Source organism: Pseudophryne corroboree, chromosome 5 (assembly GCF_028390025.1).
Source record: "Pseudophryne corroboree isolate aPseCor3 chromosome 5, aPseCor3.hap2, whole genome shotgun sequence".
Classification (NCBI taxonomy): Eukaryota; Metazoa; Chordata; class Amphibia; order Anura; family Myobatrachidae; genus Pseudophryne; species Pseudophryne corroboree.
In genome coordinates, this window is record NC_086448.1 from 526,372,767 (window position 1) to 526,387,306 (window position 14,540).

The 14,540-nt window shown below is 39.8% G+C and overlaps 1 protein-coding gene across 1 annotated transcript in view; it reads right to left on the reverse strand.

Annotated features, from left to right (window-relative positions):
• LOC134929627 (uncharacterized) overlaps positions 1-14,540 on the reverse strand; it is a 147,263-nt gene that overhangs the window by 22,076 nt on the left and 110,647 nt on the right. The window contains exons 8-9 of the mRNA XM_063925211.1: positions 11,459-11,625; positions 11,327-11,387 (exon numbers count right to left, since the gene is read on the reverse strand). Coding sequence (XP_063781281.1) covers positions 11,327-11,387; positions 11,459-11,625 — 228 coding nt within the window. The remainder of the gene's footprint in view (positions 1-11,326; positions 11,388-11,458; positions 11,626-14,540) is intronic.

Consider the following 14,540-nt stretch of genomic DNA (forward strand, 5'->3'; position numbering starts at 1 on the left):
CTGCGCTGCACTAAGGTACATTCCTCCTCCTCTCCCAATGTCATGGCTGGTTGTGTAGCTTTTGGTGGCATTTTGCTTTTCCTCCATCTGCTGAAGCATGTAATTGGTGGAATTCCATCCTGTTACTATTTCTTGCTCAAGGTGGTGGCAAGGCAAATTGAACAATTCTTGCAGTTGCTGCAGTCTTCTGCAAGCCCTTAGAATTTCATAAAAAACTCTGTACCACCAAATTGATTTTGGGAGCAAAACATGGGATGTGTTGGAATTTACCCAACTTTCATGCTTTCACAATTTTTGTGGCGTTATCAGAAAAAACAAATCCTGTGGTGAGTCCAAGCAGGGTAAGCCATTTTGCTATGTCATGCCTTAGTTTTTCCTTGAGGTTGTCAGCAGTATGCCTTTTAGTGAAGCCAGTGATACAGAGAGTAGCCTGCTTCTGAATGTTTGGCATTGTTTGTTAGATGCTGCTGCTGTGCCTCCTGCTAAAAGCAATACACTCACCCAATGTGCTGCCACAGTCATATAATCTTTAGTTTGCCCATTTCCATTCGTTGACATATCTGTGTTTAAGTGCACAGTGGGTACAATGGCATTTTGTAGGCCAATAATTAGATTTATTTTAAAATCCCAGTGCAGTCAAGGAATTGCTTGTCTAGTAAAATGAAACCAAGATGGAATTTGGTAGTGGGGACACAGGACCTCAATTAACTGTCTAAAACCCATTGCATTAATGGAAGATATTGGATGCAGGTCTAATGCATCAAAGCGTCAGTGATGCGCTGTGCGGGTGACAGCTGTCATATTTTCTTCCTCTTGCAAAGGATTGTTGACCAGTCACTTGCTGTGTGAAACTACTAGTAGTCTTCTGGTCCCCTTCTGGAAAGAAGATCCACCCCCAATAGCAGCAGCAGGCTTAGTGCTGAAGGATTCTTCTGAGGAATCCTGGATAGGGAAGGAGTCACTTAGCTTTATTATTTATTTATTTTATTTATTACCAGTTATTTATATAGCGCACACATATTCCGCAGCACTTTACAGAGGATATTTGTCCCTTCACATCAGTCCCTGCCCCAGTGGAGCTTACAATCTATATTCCCTACCACATGTACATGTGCACACATTCATACTAGGGTTAATTTTGTTTTGTTGGGATCCAATTGACCTACCAGTATATTTTTGGATTGTGGGAGGAAACCGGAGTACCCGGAGGAAACCCACGCAAGTACGGGGAGAATATACAAACTCCACACAGTTGTAGCCTGTGAGGCAGTAATGCTAACCATTACACCATCTGTACTGCATCATGGATGCAGAACTACCTCTGATCAATAGTGAGGATATAGATGAGGAAGGTATTGGCAGGGGAGGGTGCAGGTACTGGGATCTAGCTGAGAGAAGGGAGCTAGCTGATGCTGGACTGCTTGTTATTATTTTTGCATAAGTTTCTGATCTTTCAAAAAGTTTCCATGAAATCTCAGTGAACAATACAAGTGGGAGAAGGTTCCTAGATGGTTAAGGTATCTACCTCTACTTACTGTGGCTTTACAAACACTTCAGATGGCTAGACAAGTGTTGAAAGGATTTGGATAAAAATAATTGCACAGATAATAGGTTGAATTTTGATCTTCTACCCAGACACGACAATGTCCTTCTTCTTTTCATGGGCAAGAACTGCTTCCACTGGTGCCTGACTTATACAACATCCTCATCATCTTCAGTAGCACTAGCGTCAGCTACACAAATATCCTGCTCATCCTCTTGCACTTCCACGATTAGCATCCTTAATTTCTATGTGAGCATATTGACTTGTGCTGCTCACCCCAACATTTGCAGAAGGTACAGAAATGTTGGAAGGTAGCTTCTCTTTGGGTACAGTATCATAAAGGTCTGGCTCACATATCGAACTTAGACTCTCCCCAGGGATCTGTTTCTGTAACACAGGGGCATATGTAATAAGATCTGAGTTAGCTGGCATTGTGGGATGCTGGCTGATCTTGCACATTTTTAAAGCAGCATTTTCAATGCAAAACCATACTTGGAGTTGATTGCTGCTTTAAAAAAAGTCTCAGATCAGCCAACACCCCGCACCTCAGACAAACTTTGACCCATTATATATGCACTCACAGTTTGTTCTACTGCATTAATGGTTTTCATTTTTTTGCCATCTCTGAGTGAGAAAGGCTTACATCATCAAGAGAGGTAGAAGAAGGTGCCCCACTGACAGTTTCAGAACTACCACTTGTAAAAAAGTTCAAGGCCTGAGCCTTTCCTTGCCACTTTGTATGGTGAATGGCATGTTGGCAATTTTATGTTTTCCTGTATCAAACAAGTAGATAACATTAAATGACTAGTAGTGCCATGACTGGTGGCAGCAGATGCATTGATAGTATATGATTCCTGCTCTTCTCTCAACTGATTGTTATCCATATCGAAGAACACAAATGATGACTCACACTGCAGTATGTCACAGTGCTTATGTGTATGAGACCAAACAAGCAGTGTGGTACAGCATACACAACAATTTGTACAATTACTTTTTTTATAAACAGTCACACCACTTATGTGACTGCAGTCACACACCACTTATGTGACTGCAGAGTCACAGTACTTGTATGTTATAAATACACAGTGGGGTATGCCTATGTTATTGATGCATAGTGGGTAAGGCCTACAGAGTCACAGTACTTGTATGTTATAGATACATAGTGTTATGGATACACAGTGCGGTACAGCCTACAGAGTCACACTACTTGTATGTTATGGATACACAGTGGTGTTAGGCATGTGGAGTCCACAGTACTTGTACATTATGGATACACTGTTAGGTACAGCCTGCAGAGTTCACAGTACTTGTATGTTATGGATACACAGCAGAGTACAGCCTGCAGAGTCCACAATACTTGTATGTTATGTATACACAGTGGAGTGCAGCCTGCAGAGTAACAGTACTTGTATGTTATGGATACACAGTGGGGTACAGCACAAAAAAAAAATTACTTTGAATTCATAAAAAATTTTTTTACTTTTTTTACTCTTTAATTGTTTTTTTAAATGTAACTTTTAGCACTGGAGCAGATGAACACTGGACATGTGCATCATCAGCACCGGAGCGGATGGACACTGGACAGGTCTGATGTCAGCACTGGAGCAGATGGACACTGGAAAGGTGTATTGGCAGCACTGGAGCTGAAGGACACTGGACAGGTGCATCGAAAGCACTGGAGCAGATGGACACAGCACACCACTGAGCACAGAAGCAGCCACTGGAGTTTATGGATGGAGCACAGAAGCAGCCACTGGAGTGTATGGATGGAGCACAGCACAGCAGGAGCCACTGGATTGGATGGACACAGGGGCTGCCACTGGAGTCAATGGACACAGGAGCAGCATATCTGAGCACACCGCACAGCAGTGTGGGCAAATGGAACTGGTGCAGGAAGCACTACCACAGGGGTCTTATATAGAATATAAAACTTACAAGAGAGCCAACACCAGCTGATTACATTTTTCCTCAAATTGAAGTCTGCAATTGCTGGTGAGATAGTCTGGACTCCCAATTGATAAGTTCTGGTTGGCCCCACTCATCTCTAATTATTATTATTATTATCCTTTATTTATATGGCATCACAGGGTAGCGCCTAACAAAATACATTAACAAAACAAGCAAAACAAGATAACAGTGAGTTACAGTACAAGTCAATGCCTGACAAGTGCATGGTATACAAACATAGCTTCATCAGCAGTCATAACACTCAAATAAGCAAGAGGGTAGCAGAAAACAAGGGTTAGATGCTGTTGTAGGGAGTAGATGATATCTAAGCAAGAGAAGAATAAGCACATGAAGGGAGCGGACCCTGCTCATGAGAGCTTACATTCTAAAGGTTAGGGGCAGACAGATAGGGGTAACATAGATGGAGTAGACAGTGAGCATGGTACCAAAGGCTAGGATGAATGATGACTGGGTTTGAGGACAAAGTGGGTCTTGAGTGCCATTTGAAGTTTTGTAGAAAGATGGAGAGTCTTGTAGGGAGAGGTAGAAAATTCCAGATATAGGGAGTATCATGTACAAAATCTTGGAGGAGAAAGTGTGAGGAATAAATCAGGGAATAAATCATAGTAGGAAAGACAAGTGGCATGCATTTGTGGAGTGAAGAGTGCGGGTGGGAGTGTGAAGAGATATGAGGTGTGAGAAGCTTTAATTGCATTCTGAAGTGGAAGGCCAGCCTGTGTAGAGCTTGTAAGAAGGGGAGGCAGATATAGTATATTGAAGAGGAAGATGAGTCGAGCAGCAGCACTGAAAACAGATCAGAGTGAGGCAGTAGTCAGGGAGGCAAGATAGAAGGATGCTATAGTAGTCCAATCTGGAGATGACCAGTGAGTGTAGGAGAGTCTTTATAGCATCCATGATGAGAAAGGGTCTAATCCTGGAAATATTTTTGAGATGGAAATGGCAGAACTGCAAAAGTTACTGAATGTGTTTGTTTGAAGGAGAAGGAGAAGTCAAGGATAACTCCAAGACAGCACACTTGGGGGCTAGAGAAGATAGTTGTGCCATCAGCAGAGATCATGTCAAGTTTAAGAAAATGCTGGGACATCCAGGAAGGGATAGCAGAGAGACAGCTGGAGATCATAATAACTTTATTAGTTTCAGAGGACCAATATCTCACCCTAAAATAGCATAGGCTATTGAGTGTATCTATGAGATATATCTACTGGTCATCAAAAATTATTTACAAAAATGCAACTGTATGAAATATATTAAAAATCAATTTATATTTGTAATAGACATACTTTGAACCTGTGCTGTATAAGCAAAATAATGTAAAGAATACTCAAGTCAATGGATAAATATGTACAATAAGACACAAGGTTTTCCATTCTTCCTACAAATAAATGTAATTTTGTTTTAAATTCATATCCCATTTTTTTTCTTGCACGAGAACTAACACTGGTGTTTTTTTATTCTGTAATTTAAATGTTAAGCTGCCAGATGTGTGTCTCATGCTTCAAGAGTTGAAGCTTTGCATTATTTAGCATATTAAGATTCACAGAATTTAAAAAAGGGTTCCTTTATTGCCTGAAGGTTCTAATTAAGTAAACCTCAGCCTGATCCATGTAAAGCTTGCAAGACGAAAGTATTCTCTTTTTTTCTCTCTTCAGTCAGGCAGATTGATATAATAAAGTGATACAATAACTATGAAAAATCCATAGATGATATAATTTTTCTTGTGCTTCATGAATTAAACCTATAAGTTATTCTTGGAATTTCTTAATGGAGACTAGCAATCAGAAAAGCACTGCACAGACTACAACTTTCTTTTTTTAATTGCAGCAGGCTCTTTCAAATGATTAATTATATCAGCTTTTTTTCTATGAACAAAGGAATAGAAAATATGATCAGTAAAATTGACATTTGGCTGAGCTACATTTCTTTGTTATAATAACTTGGAAAGCACCAAATTGCTTGTCGATCAACAATATGTCTCACAAAAAGTTTCTGTGGCAAGAGTCATATGAAAAACAAGAGACTTTCTGTATGTGACATTAATAAATCATGTCCAAGTTGAAATACAGGGTATTTCTTTAGCCTTTTCTGAAAATGTCAAAGGTGTCAAGTTTGTCCAGTCGCACAGTTTAATACAAGTAGAGTAGACTGAAACATTCAAGACAAAATATGTATAATGACAATTTAATTTACCACTAAATGGAATAAAAAAGTGATACATATATGGGTGTGTAGTAGAATTAAATGTGTTCACATCATAGCTACAGTTATTTTACTTCAAAACAAATATTACCTATTATATTAGAAAAAATACTATTAAACTGGAATGTCACAGCTGGGACGTCGCTGCAGAACTTCTCCTCGCCTGACGGCTGGGATCCAGAAGAAGACACTGGGGCCGCTGCAGCAAATGGGAGAAGGTAAGATACCGCTAGACCACCAGGGATGGTTTGTCACCAGTTCATCATGTCGACATATCATCCGTGGAGACATAATGAATGTCAACATGCTAAGCATTGATAATACCTGCAGACCAATCATCTTCCACTATCTAAAATATGATAGTGACAATAATAATAATAATAATTATTATTATTATTATTATTAACATTTATTTATAGTGTCCCATAATATTTCAAAGATCCTACAAGAACCAAATGCAAGGACACGCATATTGATGAGATGGGATTGTAAAACAAGACTAAAGGAAAAAGTTCCCTGCTCTTGATAGCTTATAGTATATTCTAAATTTCGAATGCTTGCCTCAGTTTCCCTCACTATAATATGAATAGAAAGTTCTACATGCACTAATTAACTTGAATTCAAATAGAAAATTTGTTAAAATGTACTAGTCTAGGATTTCCCCTCCATTAAAAACGTGTTTTGAGAAGGAAAGAGAAGAAATGGCTGAGGACCCATCTGTAAAGGGGATGCAGTTAAAATAACAGCTGTTGGGATCCCAGCATATAGGAGACTGATGCCAGAATCCCAACAGATAGTGAAATGCCACCGGATGGAGGTCGGTATTCCCACGTGGTTGTGGGTCGATGCCACCAACTGAGTGGGAATATAACCTGTGGCAAGCGAAGCGAGCCACCAGGAATGAAGCGTGGTGAGCATAGCAAGCTTGCAAGGGGACTCGATGCCTCACTGGCAGGATTCCTACAGATGGGATGCCGCTGTCGATATACTGTCAGCCGTCATCCCGTCTGTCGGTAAAACATATCAATTCCCTGTAAAGAAGGCACTTTAAACCTATATTTCTCATTTTAATAATCTTGATTTGTAAAAGTAAATATCATGTTTGCATGGGTCTATAGACTTAAGTCTGCACTTAGCAAGACATGCCTTTCTATGCCCAAGTTCTCCCATCCTTCTTAATACCCATGGGCCCGTATGCACCGCACACATTGCACCCATGGTGGAAACGCCAATGTAAAGACCTCAATGTACTGTGAAGTGGCAATTTTAAGGAGGTAACTTAAAATGTGATGTTTCATGCACTTTCTAACTGGATAGCAGCTCAAATAAATAAATTGATATATGGCTATGAGAATGAGCGCTGGAATAACTAAGTGGCACCTGTAAAGAAACAAATTGGTTAATCACATGTTTACAGCTCTTTTTTGATCTCTCTTTGCGGTATCCAGACCAGTCCTTACGAGATCTAGCTATCCCTACCTCACTCAAAGTTCACGGGATTCCTCAGCCTGATGTTGTCAAGGGCTGTCCGTGGCTTGTTGTTCTTTCTCACCACCGCTGCATCCAGCAGGGGAAGCAGAGTGCAGGAGGGTTTGGCGGGTGATGTCACTTGGCAGCATCCTGTCTCCTAGGTGGCAGTGTGTCTTCTCTGTAATACCGCTATCCATTAACGCGTTTCATGCTGCATCTAACACTTTGTCAAGGTTGGAGCAGTTCCTTGCAAAGGGTTAGTCCTCCAATAGGTTAGCACTCCTGTTAAAGCAATGGAGGTCCTCTTAATGCTGGATTCGGCTGATGTTTGTGCTGTCCTGTTGTAGATGGACCATAGCAGGTCCTTTGGCAGAAATTCCAGGATGTCTCCTACAATGGTAGTAGTGGCTCCCAATATCAGACTTCCAGGCAAATCACAGATGTTTTGGTTGTCCCAGGCTTGTCACCAACGCGTTTCACTGCTTCAGAAGCTTTGTCAAGGTCAACCTTAATGATCTTTGCCCATGGAGTTAACCATAAATTGCCAAGCAGGGGTATGACTCCCCAAGCTTTTGCAGCAGATCTTGATCTCTCTGTGATATTGGATGTCTGTTCCGTAGTCCTTTACTATAATAGGGAAGTACCAGCTGCAATTGATATTATTGCCCTTCTGCATATATGACCTTGCAAACTACGCCTTCAAGCTCCCTGGTTTGACAACAGTATTAATGAGTTCATGAGAAAAGGGCGGAGACTTGAAAGATGATGGAGGAAGACAAACCTGATAGAGGGTAGATAATGCTAAAAAAGCACAATGAAGATATCAATCCACAATCACCTGTAAGAAATCAGAGTTCCTGTCAAATGAAATCACAGCAGCAAACAATAGGCCAGCTCTGCTTTACCATACACTGGAGATGCTTTGCAAACCAGCATGATTGCTGCCAGATGACAACCTCTCTCAGGCAAGGTGCAACAAATTCACAAACTTCTTTGCAGATACAGTATCTGCTAACCAGGCTGAAATGTCCACAGTGCCATCAAAGGAGTGCCAAACTACCAAGCCTGCCAATGTAAGCCATCTGTCTTCGTGGACCTCCTTTGACCCAAGGGATGTAAAATACATTGAAGAAATTGTCCGTATGTTGCTGCCCACTACCTGTGATTTGGACGCTGCCTCAACCAAACTTCTAACAGGGTGTATGAAAATAATTGGCCCTGTATTTGCAAAAATATTTAATTGCTCTTTGCAGGTGGCCTTTTTCCTGGACCACTAAAAGAAGCAACCTAATTTAGATCCCAACTGTATGACCAACTACAGACTGGTATCAAACCTTTTTTTTCTAGTAAAGGTAATTGACAAAGTGGTTGCAAGTCACCTAAAACTCTACCTGAAACCCCATGATATTTATGATCAATTCCAATCAGTATTCAGGAGAAGACATAGCACTGAAACAGCCCTGGTGTATGTGTGTTAAATGATCCTCTGATGGCAAGAGACAGAGGTGACTGTTCACTCTTAATCCTTCTGGATCTCTCTGAGCATTTGACAACATGGACCACGGGATTCTGATTGAGCACCTGAAAACTTTCTGTGAAATGAATGACACAGTCTTTAGCTGGTTCTAATCATTTCTCACCAGCAGGTCACATCGAGTTTCTTCTGAAGTATACTTATCTTTACAATTGCCACTGCCATGTGGTGTTCAACAAGGTTCTATAATATCTCTCATGCTTTTTGCAGTATTGGTCTACCACTACTATGCAGATCATACACAACTGTACACATCCCTTGCTCCGAGTACTGATAACCCAATAACAACCCTAAATGGTTGTCTAGCTGAGCTCCGGAGTGGATAAGTGCCAGATGACTGTGACTGAATCTTGATAAAACAGAGGTCCTTCTTATAGGACCTCAACATCAAAGGACAAGACTGCAGCATAGTCAACCAACCAGACTTACCCTTGGGGGTTCAGAATTACAAAACACTGATTATGTGCAGAATCTTGGCATCCACTATGGTGGCCTGACACTTAAACATCAGATATCAGCCACAATCAAATACTCATTATTTCATTTGAGGAACACAGCCAGAATCAAGCCCTTAATTTCCTTTGAAGATCTGCCAAAAGCCATACATGCATTTGTATCATCTCAATTAGACTACTACAATGCCCTCTATATTGGTCTCCCAGCAAAAGAATTGCACTACTTAAAGCTGGTACAAAATGCTGCTGACAGGCTGTTAACCAACCAGCCCTTTTCCAGCCATATAAAACCTATTCTCTACTCCCTCCACTGGATGCCTGTAAGATGGTGAATCATTTTCAAGATTTGCTTATGGACTTTCAAAGCCCTATATGACTAGTGCCCAAGGTACCTGAAGGAGCTTCTGATTCCATAGTGCCCTGCTCGATTACTGCAATCAGTAGATGAAGGACTTTTAGCAGTACCTAGAATCTCCAGTAATTCATCTAGGGGTCGAGCTTTTAGCGATGCGACTACAACTCCCTTTATTATCGTCATGCTCTCTGTATTTTATGAAAAGCTTAACTGTACTTCATTGTTTCTGTACTGTATTATGTTAATTCTATCTGTTAAGCACCTTGAGTCCTATTGGAGAAAGAGCGCTATATAAATAAAATAATAATTTTAATTATTATTATCTGCAATCAAAATTTTATGTTGCTATGATCCATATATCTCAGAAAGGTCATAGATAATTTCCAAAATTGCCTTCTGTAATTATGGTTAATTAATGTGAGATACAGAGTTCTAATTAATGGCATACAATTTTATCAAATAAGTTGGGGTTTTCAAAGTGCCAAATAACCTCAAACAACATACTGTATGGTTTATAGTAAACTGATGTTTTTCAACCAAAAATTAATTGGTGTTTCAAGCATACCTAGTATGGATTTGCACTGGCATTCAAAAAACTTTATATTGTAAAACCTCACAACATCTATAAAAACCTTGCCACATCCTCATTATGTCTGATAGGGACAGAAACACCACTTTAATAAAATTCTCCCTTTGTCTTTTACTTTATAAACCACCTCAAAATTCATGAATAAACACAAAATTATTTTCTAGAAGTAGCCTACTACTGTACTAAGATTAGAGATGTGTGTGTCCGGATTTACTGTTCTTAATGCCAAAAGAAATGCAAATTCGGATTTATCTGGATTTTTCTTATTGGCTATCCAAAACACGTGACATCCAAGAGCCAATAAGATGCCGTTTTGAGATCCGGGTAAATTCGAACCTGCACATCTCTAATTAACATTCTGTCTATTTTCTTTCTGAATCTTTCTTTTCTAATACCTTCCAAATGGAACAAAATAAAATCAATTGGGCGCAATATGTTCTGGAACGACATGTCATGCGATCCCCTACACAATAATTTTCTGTTTACTCAATAGACGTGGACACAAAAAATGGTGATGTAGCTGCTACTTAGAGGGTACCTTTAACACAAATTTACATGTATGCCTCCATTGTTGCATAACCGCAAAGCAATTTAACTTTCGTTCCTACCTAGATCACTATAACATTGCTAAATAGTCATATCCTTACTGTCTCCAGCTGCGTTTTGAACGAGGGCTTTGGAATATTATGAGAATGTCTCATTAAATATGGATATAAGTTCCCCATAGTGGCAACTGCATTGGAACGTTATTTATTTATTTATTTATTAACAGTTTCTTGTATAGCGCAGCATATTCCGTTGTGCTTTACAATTAGAACAACAGTAATAGAACAAAACTGGGTAAAAAGTAAAAACAGACAGACATAGAGGTAGGAAGGCCCTGTTCGCAAGCAATTAAACATGTAGTTAAACAATTAAAAATGGAGGAGAGATAACTAAAGTAAATTGTTCATTAATTGTGAGAGACCACGCCGCCATTGTGACATGATCATATAACCACCATGAGATGACCACATGGTTTCAGGTTCCAAAGGTTGTAATTTGGAAGGTACAGTATATATGCTGGTTTGCACTGTTTTAATCCCACCCAGCCCACTGCAGTTTAGCTATGTGTTGGAGGTACTGTATCAGCAAGTCTGGAGACATGTTACCATTTATGCCACTAGTCTAGAAAAAGCTAAAAAAAAACATAAATACAGCTTTTGTTTCTTTTTACCTTTCTTGCATTTTTTTCTTCTCATATGTCTCATCGTACTTCCTTTGGATGTCTCTTCCACCTAAGAAAATATATTGTTATCTCCAGAACTTTAAGTACAACAAATCACAAATTATAAAGCAAGCACCAAACCTGAACAATTTGTGTCAAACTTGTCTGGTGTAGTTTTGCTTGAGTTTCTTTTAAAATATTCCTCTCCTTTCCTTTCATTACATTAAGTTGTGTTTCCATATCCTTCGTAGTGCTGGGAATGAATTCCTTGTGAACATTAGGTTCTCTTTGAGAGGCCAAGGGTTGTCCTGTGAAGGAAATGACAAGCTGTGAAATGTAAAAGAACAATTCCTTCCACATGTTTCTATGCTTAAAAAGCACTAAGAAACATGTCAAGCAGAATCACTCTGGATGCGCCATGTCTTGGTACTTCAGCCTTGTCAAATCTAATTTAAAATTGAAGAGTAAGAAACAAATGTGAAAGAATCTATTTGTAAGGCTCTGTTGGCAAATGTTGGATCTGAACCATACTTGACTCTTACCAGGTATACCATAACCTCTTTCAATATAATATGTTTTACAGTTTAAATGCCCTATTGTACTACAAACTGTTGAACACATAAATATCTTCAGTAGGTTAGTCATAAAGCAGAAGTTCATATATGTTTATAACCTAGATTGAGTACAGTAGCTAAGCACATAAGTCAAATGTCCAGATCTGCTTTTGTATGGACATCTTATTGTTTGGGAACCAGTATTGCCAAATTAGAATGATTCAACAGATAGGGGCTGGTTTGAGGGAGGTTTATGTGCTCAAAACAGACATAGGGAAAAAATGCTGGTAAAAAAAAAGCATAATCACAGTGCAATCAGAAAATCAGTCATACGCTTCTCAAGATAATAGTGATGTTAGTGGTGCCAAAATGCACAATAGATACAACAGACAGCAGGAGGTAACTCAATAATGAATAAATAGTAATCGTATTGCTTATATCAGTTCCAAAGTTCATACTGAACACCTTAACACACATTTAATCCATAAAATTTATAGCTGTTTGGGGTCCCAGTTAGTATGTTAATGGCATCTTACAACCTTGATGGTCCAGATGGACATTCTTTTACCCAAGTCTTCCTTGGATTGCTTCAATTAAGATGGCCAGTTACATGGATACTTAGAAAATAAATCATAGATGCTAACAAGGGTGACCACACCTGGGGATGATTTTTCAAACCTCCTGCCCCTCCCTTTATGGGGGTGTGAGTTCACAACAATGGGCTCCTAGTGTTGAACCTTATAACATCCTCAGCCTACATGTTCCTTCAGAACTTCATCAGGGACATATAAACTGTGTTAGTAAAATATCTTACTGAGATCTTCCGTACATTTAACTGATAAAAAGATAGTATAACAAAAATAAAGATGGTCATGAACACGATGGGCATTTTGCCTCTATTCAACCTCAATTACTATGTTACTATGTTACAAATCAAGGCTTGATGGTAAAATAGAACAGTATCCAGATTAATCCAACGGTGTCCCTTCCTACATTCTATCAGCACATGGTAGGTCAGAGCGGATCCAATTAGATGTGTATCATCAGATAAAATGTCAGAAGAGATCCAGTTGGATTATATTGGATACTGTTCTATTTTACCATCAGCCCTACCACTGATTTAAGTATAATCACTTATAGAGATCAACACATTATCGATGGCTAGGTAGTGCTGCTAACAGTCATCATTATCATTGTGTACCATTATGTATTGTCATCATTATCATTGTGTACCAGTGCACCACACTTCCAACACCTGCAAGAAATTTGATTATTTGTGTCACTCCATTACTGTACTCAATCTACAATATCTTGCCATTGCCAGGTGTGCATATTTTGCAAAGAAACACAAAAAATATGGATGTCTGATTCTAAATGAGCTCCATAATATACAGTATAAGGCATAGTGGCGAACTGGTCCCCCAATCTGAACATTATTCCAGATTTAGCAATCTCTTTGCAAGCTAGACATTTCAAATGAGTCATCTGCATTTAAGCAATGTAGGTGTATATTGGGTATCCGCTCTTTAGGTCAACCACACATAGGTCAACAATCATTAGGATGAACACTATTGGTTGACATGCTTTAGGTTGACATGGTCTTTAGGTTGACATGGTCAGTAGGTTGACATGGCAAAGGTCGACACATGAAAAGGTTGAAAGAATCTCAAGGGAGCTACAGGTTGAGTTTCCCATATCCAGATATTCCGAAAATATGGAATATTCTGAAATACGGACTTTTTTGAGTGAGAGTGAAATAGTGAAACCTTTGTTTTTTGATGGCTCAATGTACACAAACTTTGTTTAATACACAAAGTTATTAAAATATTGTGTTAAATGACCTTCAGGCTGTGTGTATAAGGTGTATATGAAACATACATGAATTGTGTGAATGTAGACACACTTTGTTTAATGCACAAAGTTATAAAAAATATTGGCTAAAATGACCATCAGGCTGTGTGTATAAGGTGTATATGAAACATAAATGCATTCTGTGCTTAGATTTAGGTCCCATCACCATGATATCTCATTATGGTATGTAATCATTCCAAAATACGGAAAAAGTACAAAATATCTATCCACCTTATCAGTCAGGAGTACCTCACCATCATATATATAAAAAAAATGTATTATAAAATAAACAATGAATTGATTGACATTGTTTAAACATCTATGATGTTGTCATACGCCAGGGGCAGCGGCCGCCGCACTTACCCCTGCGTGGCTGCTGGTCCGTTTGGCGGTCCTCGTCTCCGGCGGTCCTCGGGTCCTGGCGTCTGGCTGGTGCGGCTCCCGGTGGTTCCCCGGAGCGTGGGCGCCGCCATGACAGCCGGCGTCACGTGGGCGGGGAGCAGGTGATGTCACGAACCCGCTTCACCAATCCAATAGAGGCGGGAGATTCAAAACCGGACGCCGGGCAGAGCCTCGGCGCCTGAGTATCGTCTCTTTTCTGAAGTGGATGCCAGAGCTCCCGTACGCAGTATGTTTCCCAGCAGCTATACTCCAGTGCATCTAGCATTCAGGGTGCCTTTCTGCAGCAGTCTCCAGTGATCCGAGCAACTAGTGTGTTCCTCTGCAGTGCAGTTGCCAGTGCTCCCTGGATTCAGGAAGGCCTGCGGGCCGAACCAACTTTAGTGTTTCCAGCGTTCAGTGTCATTCACCATCGCTCA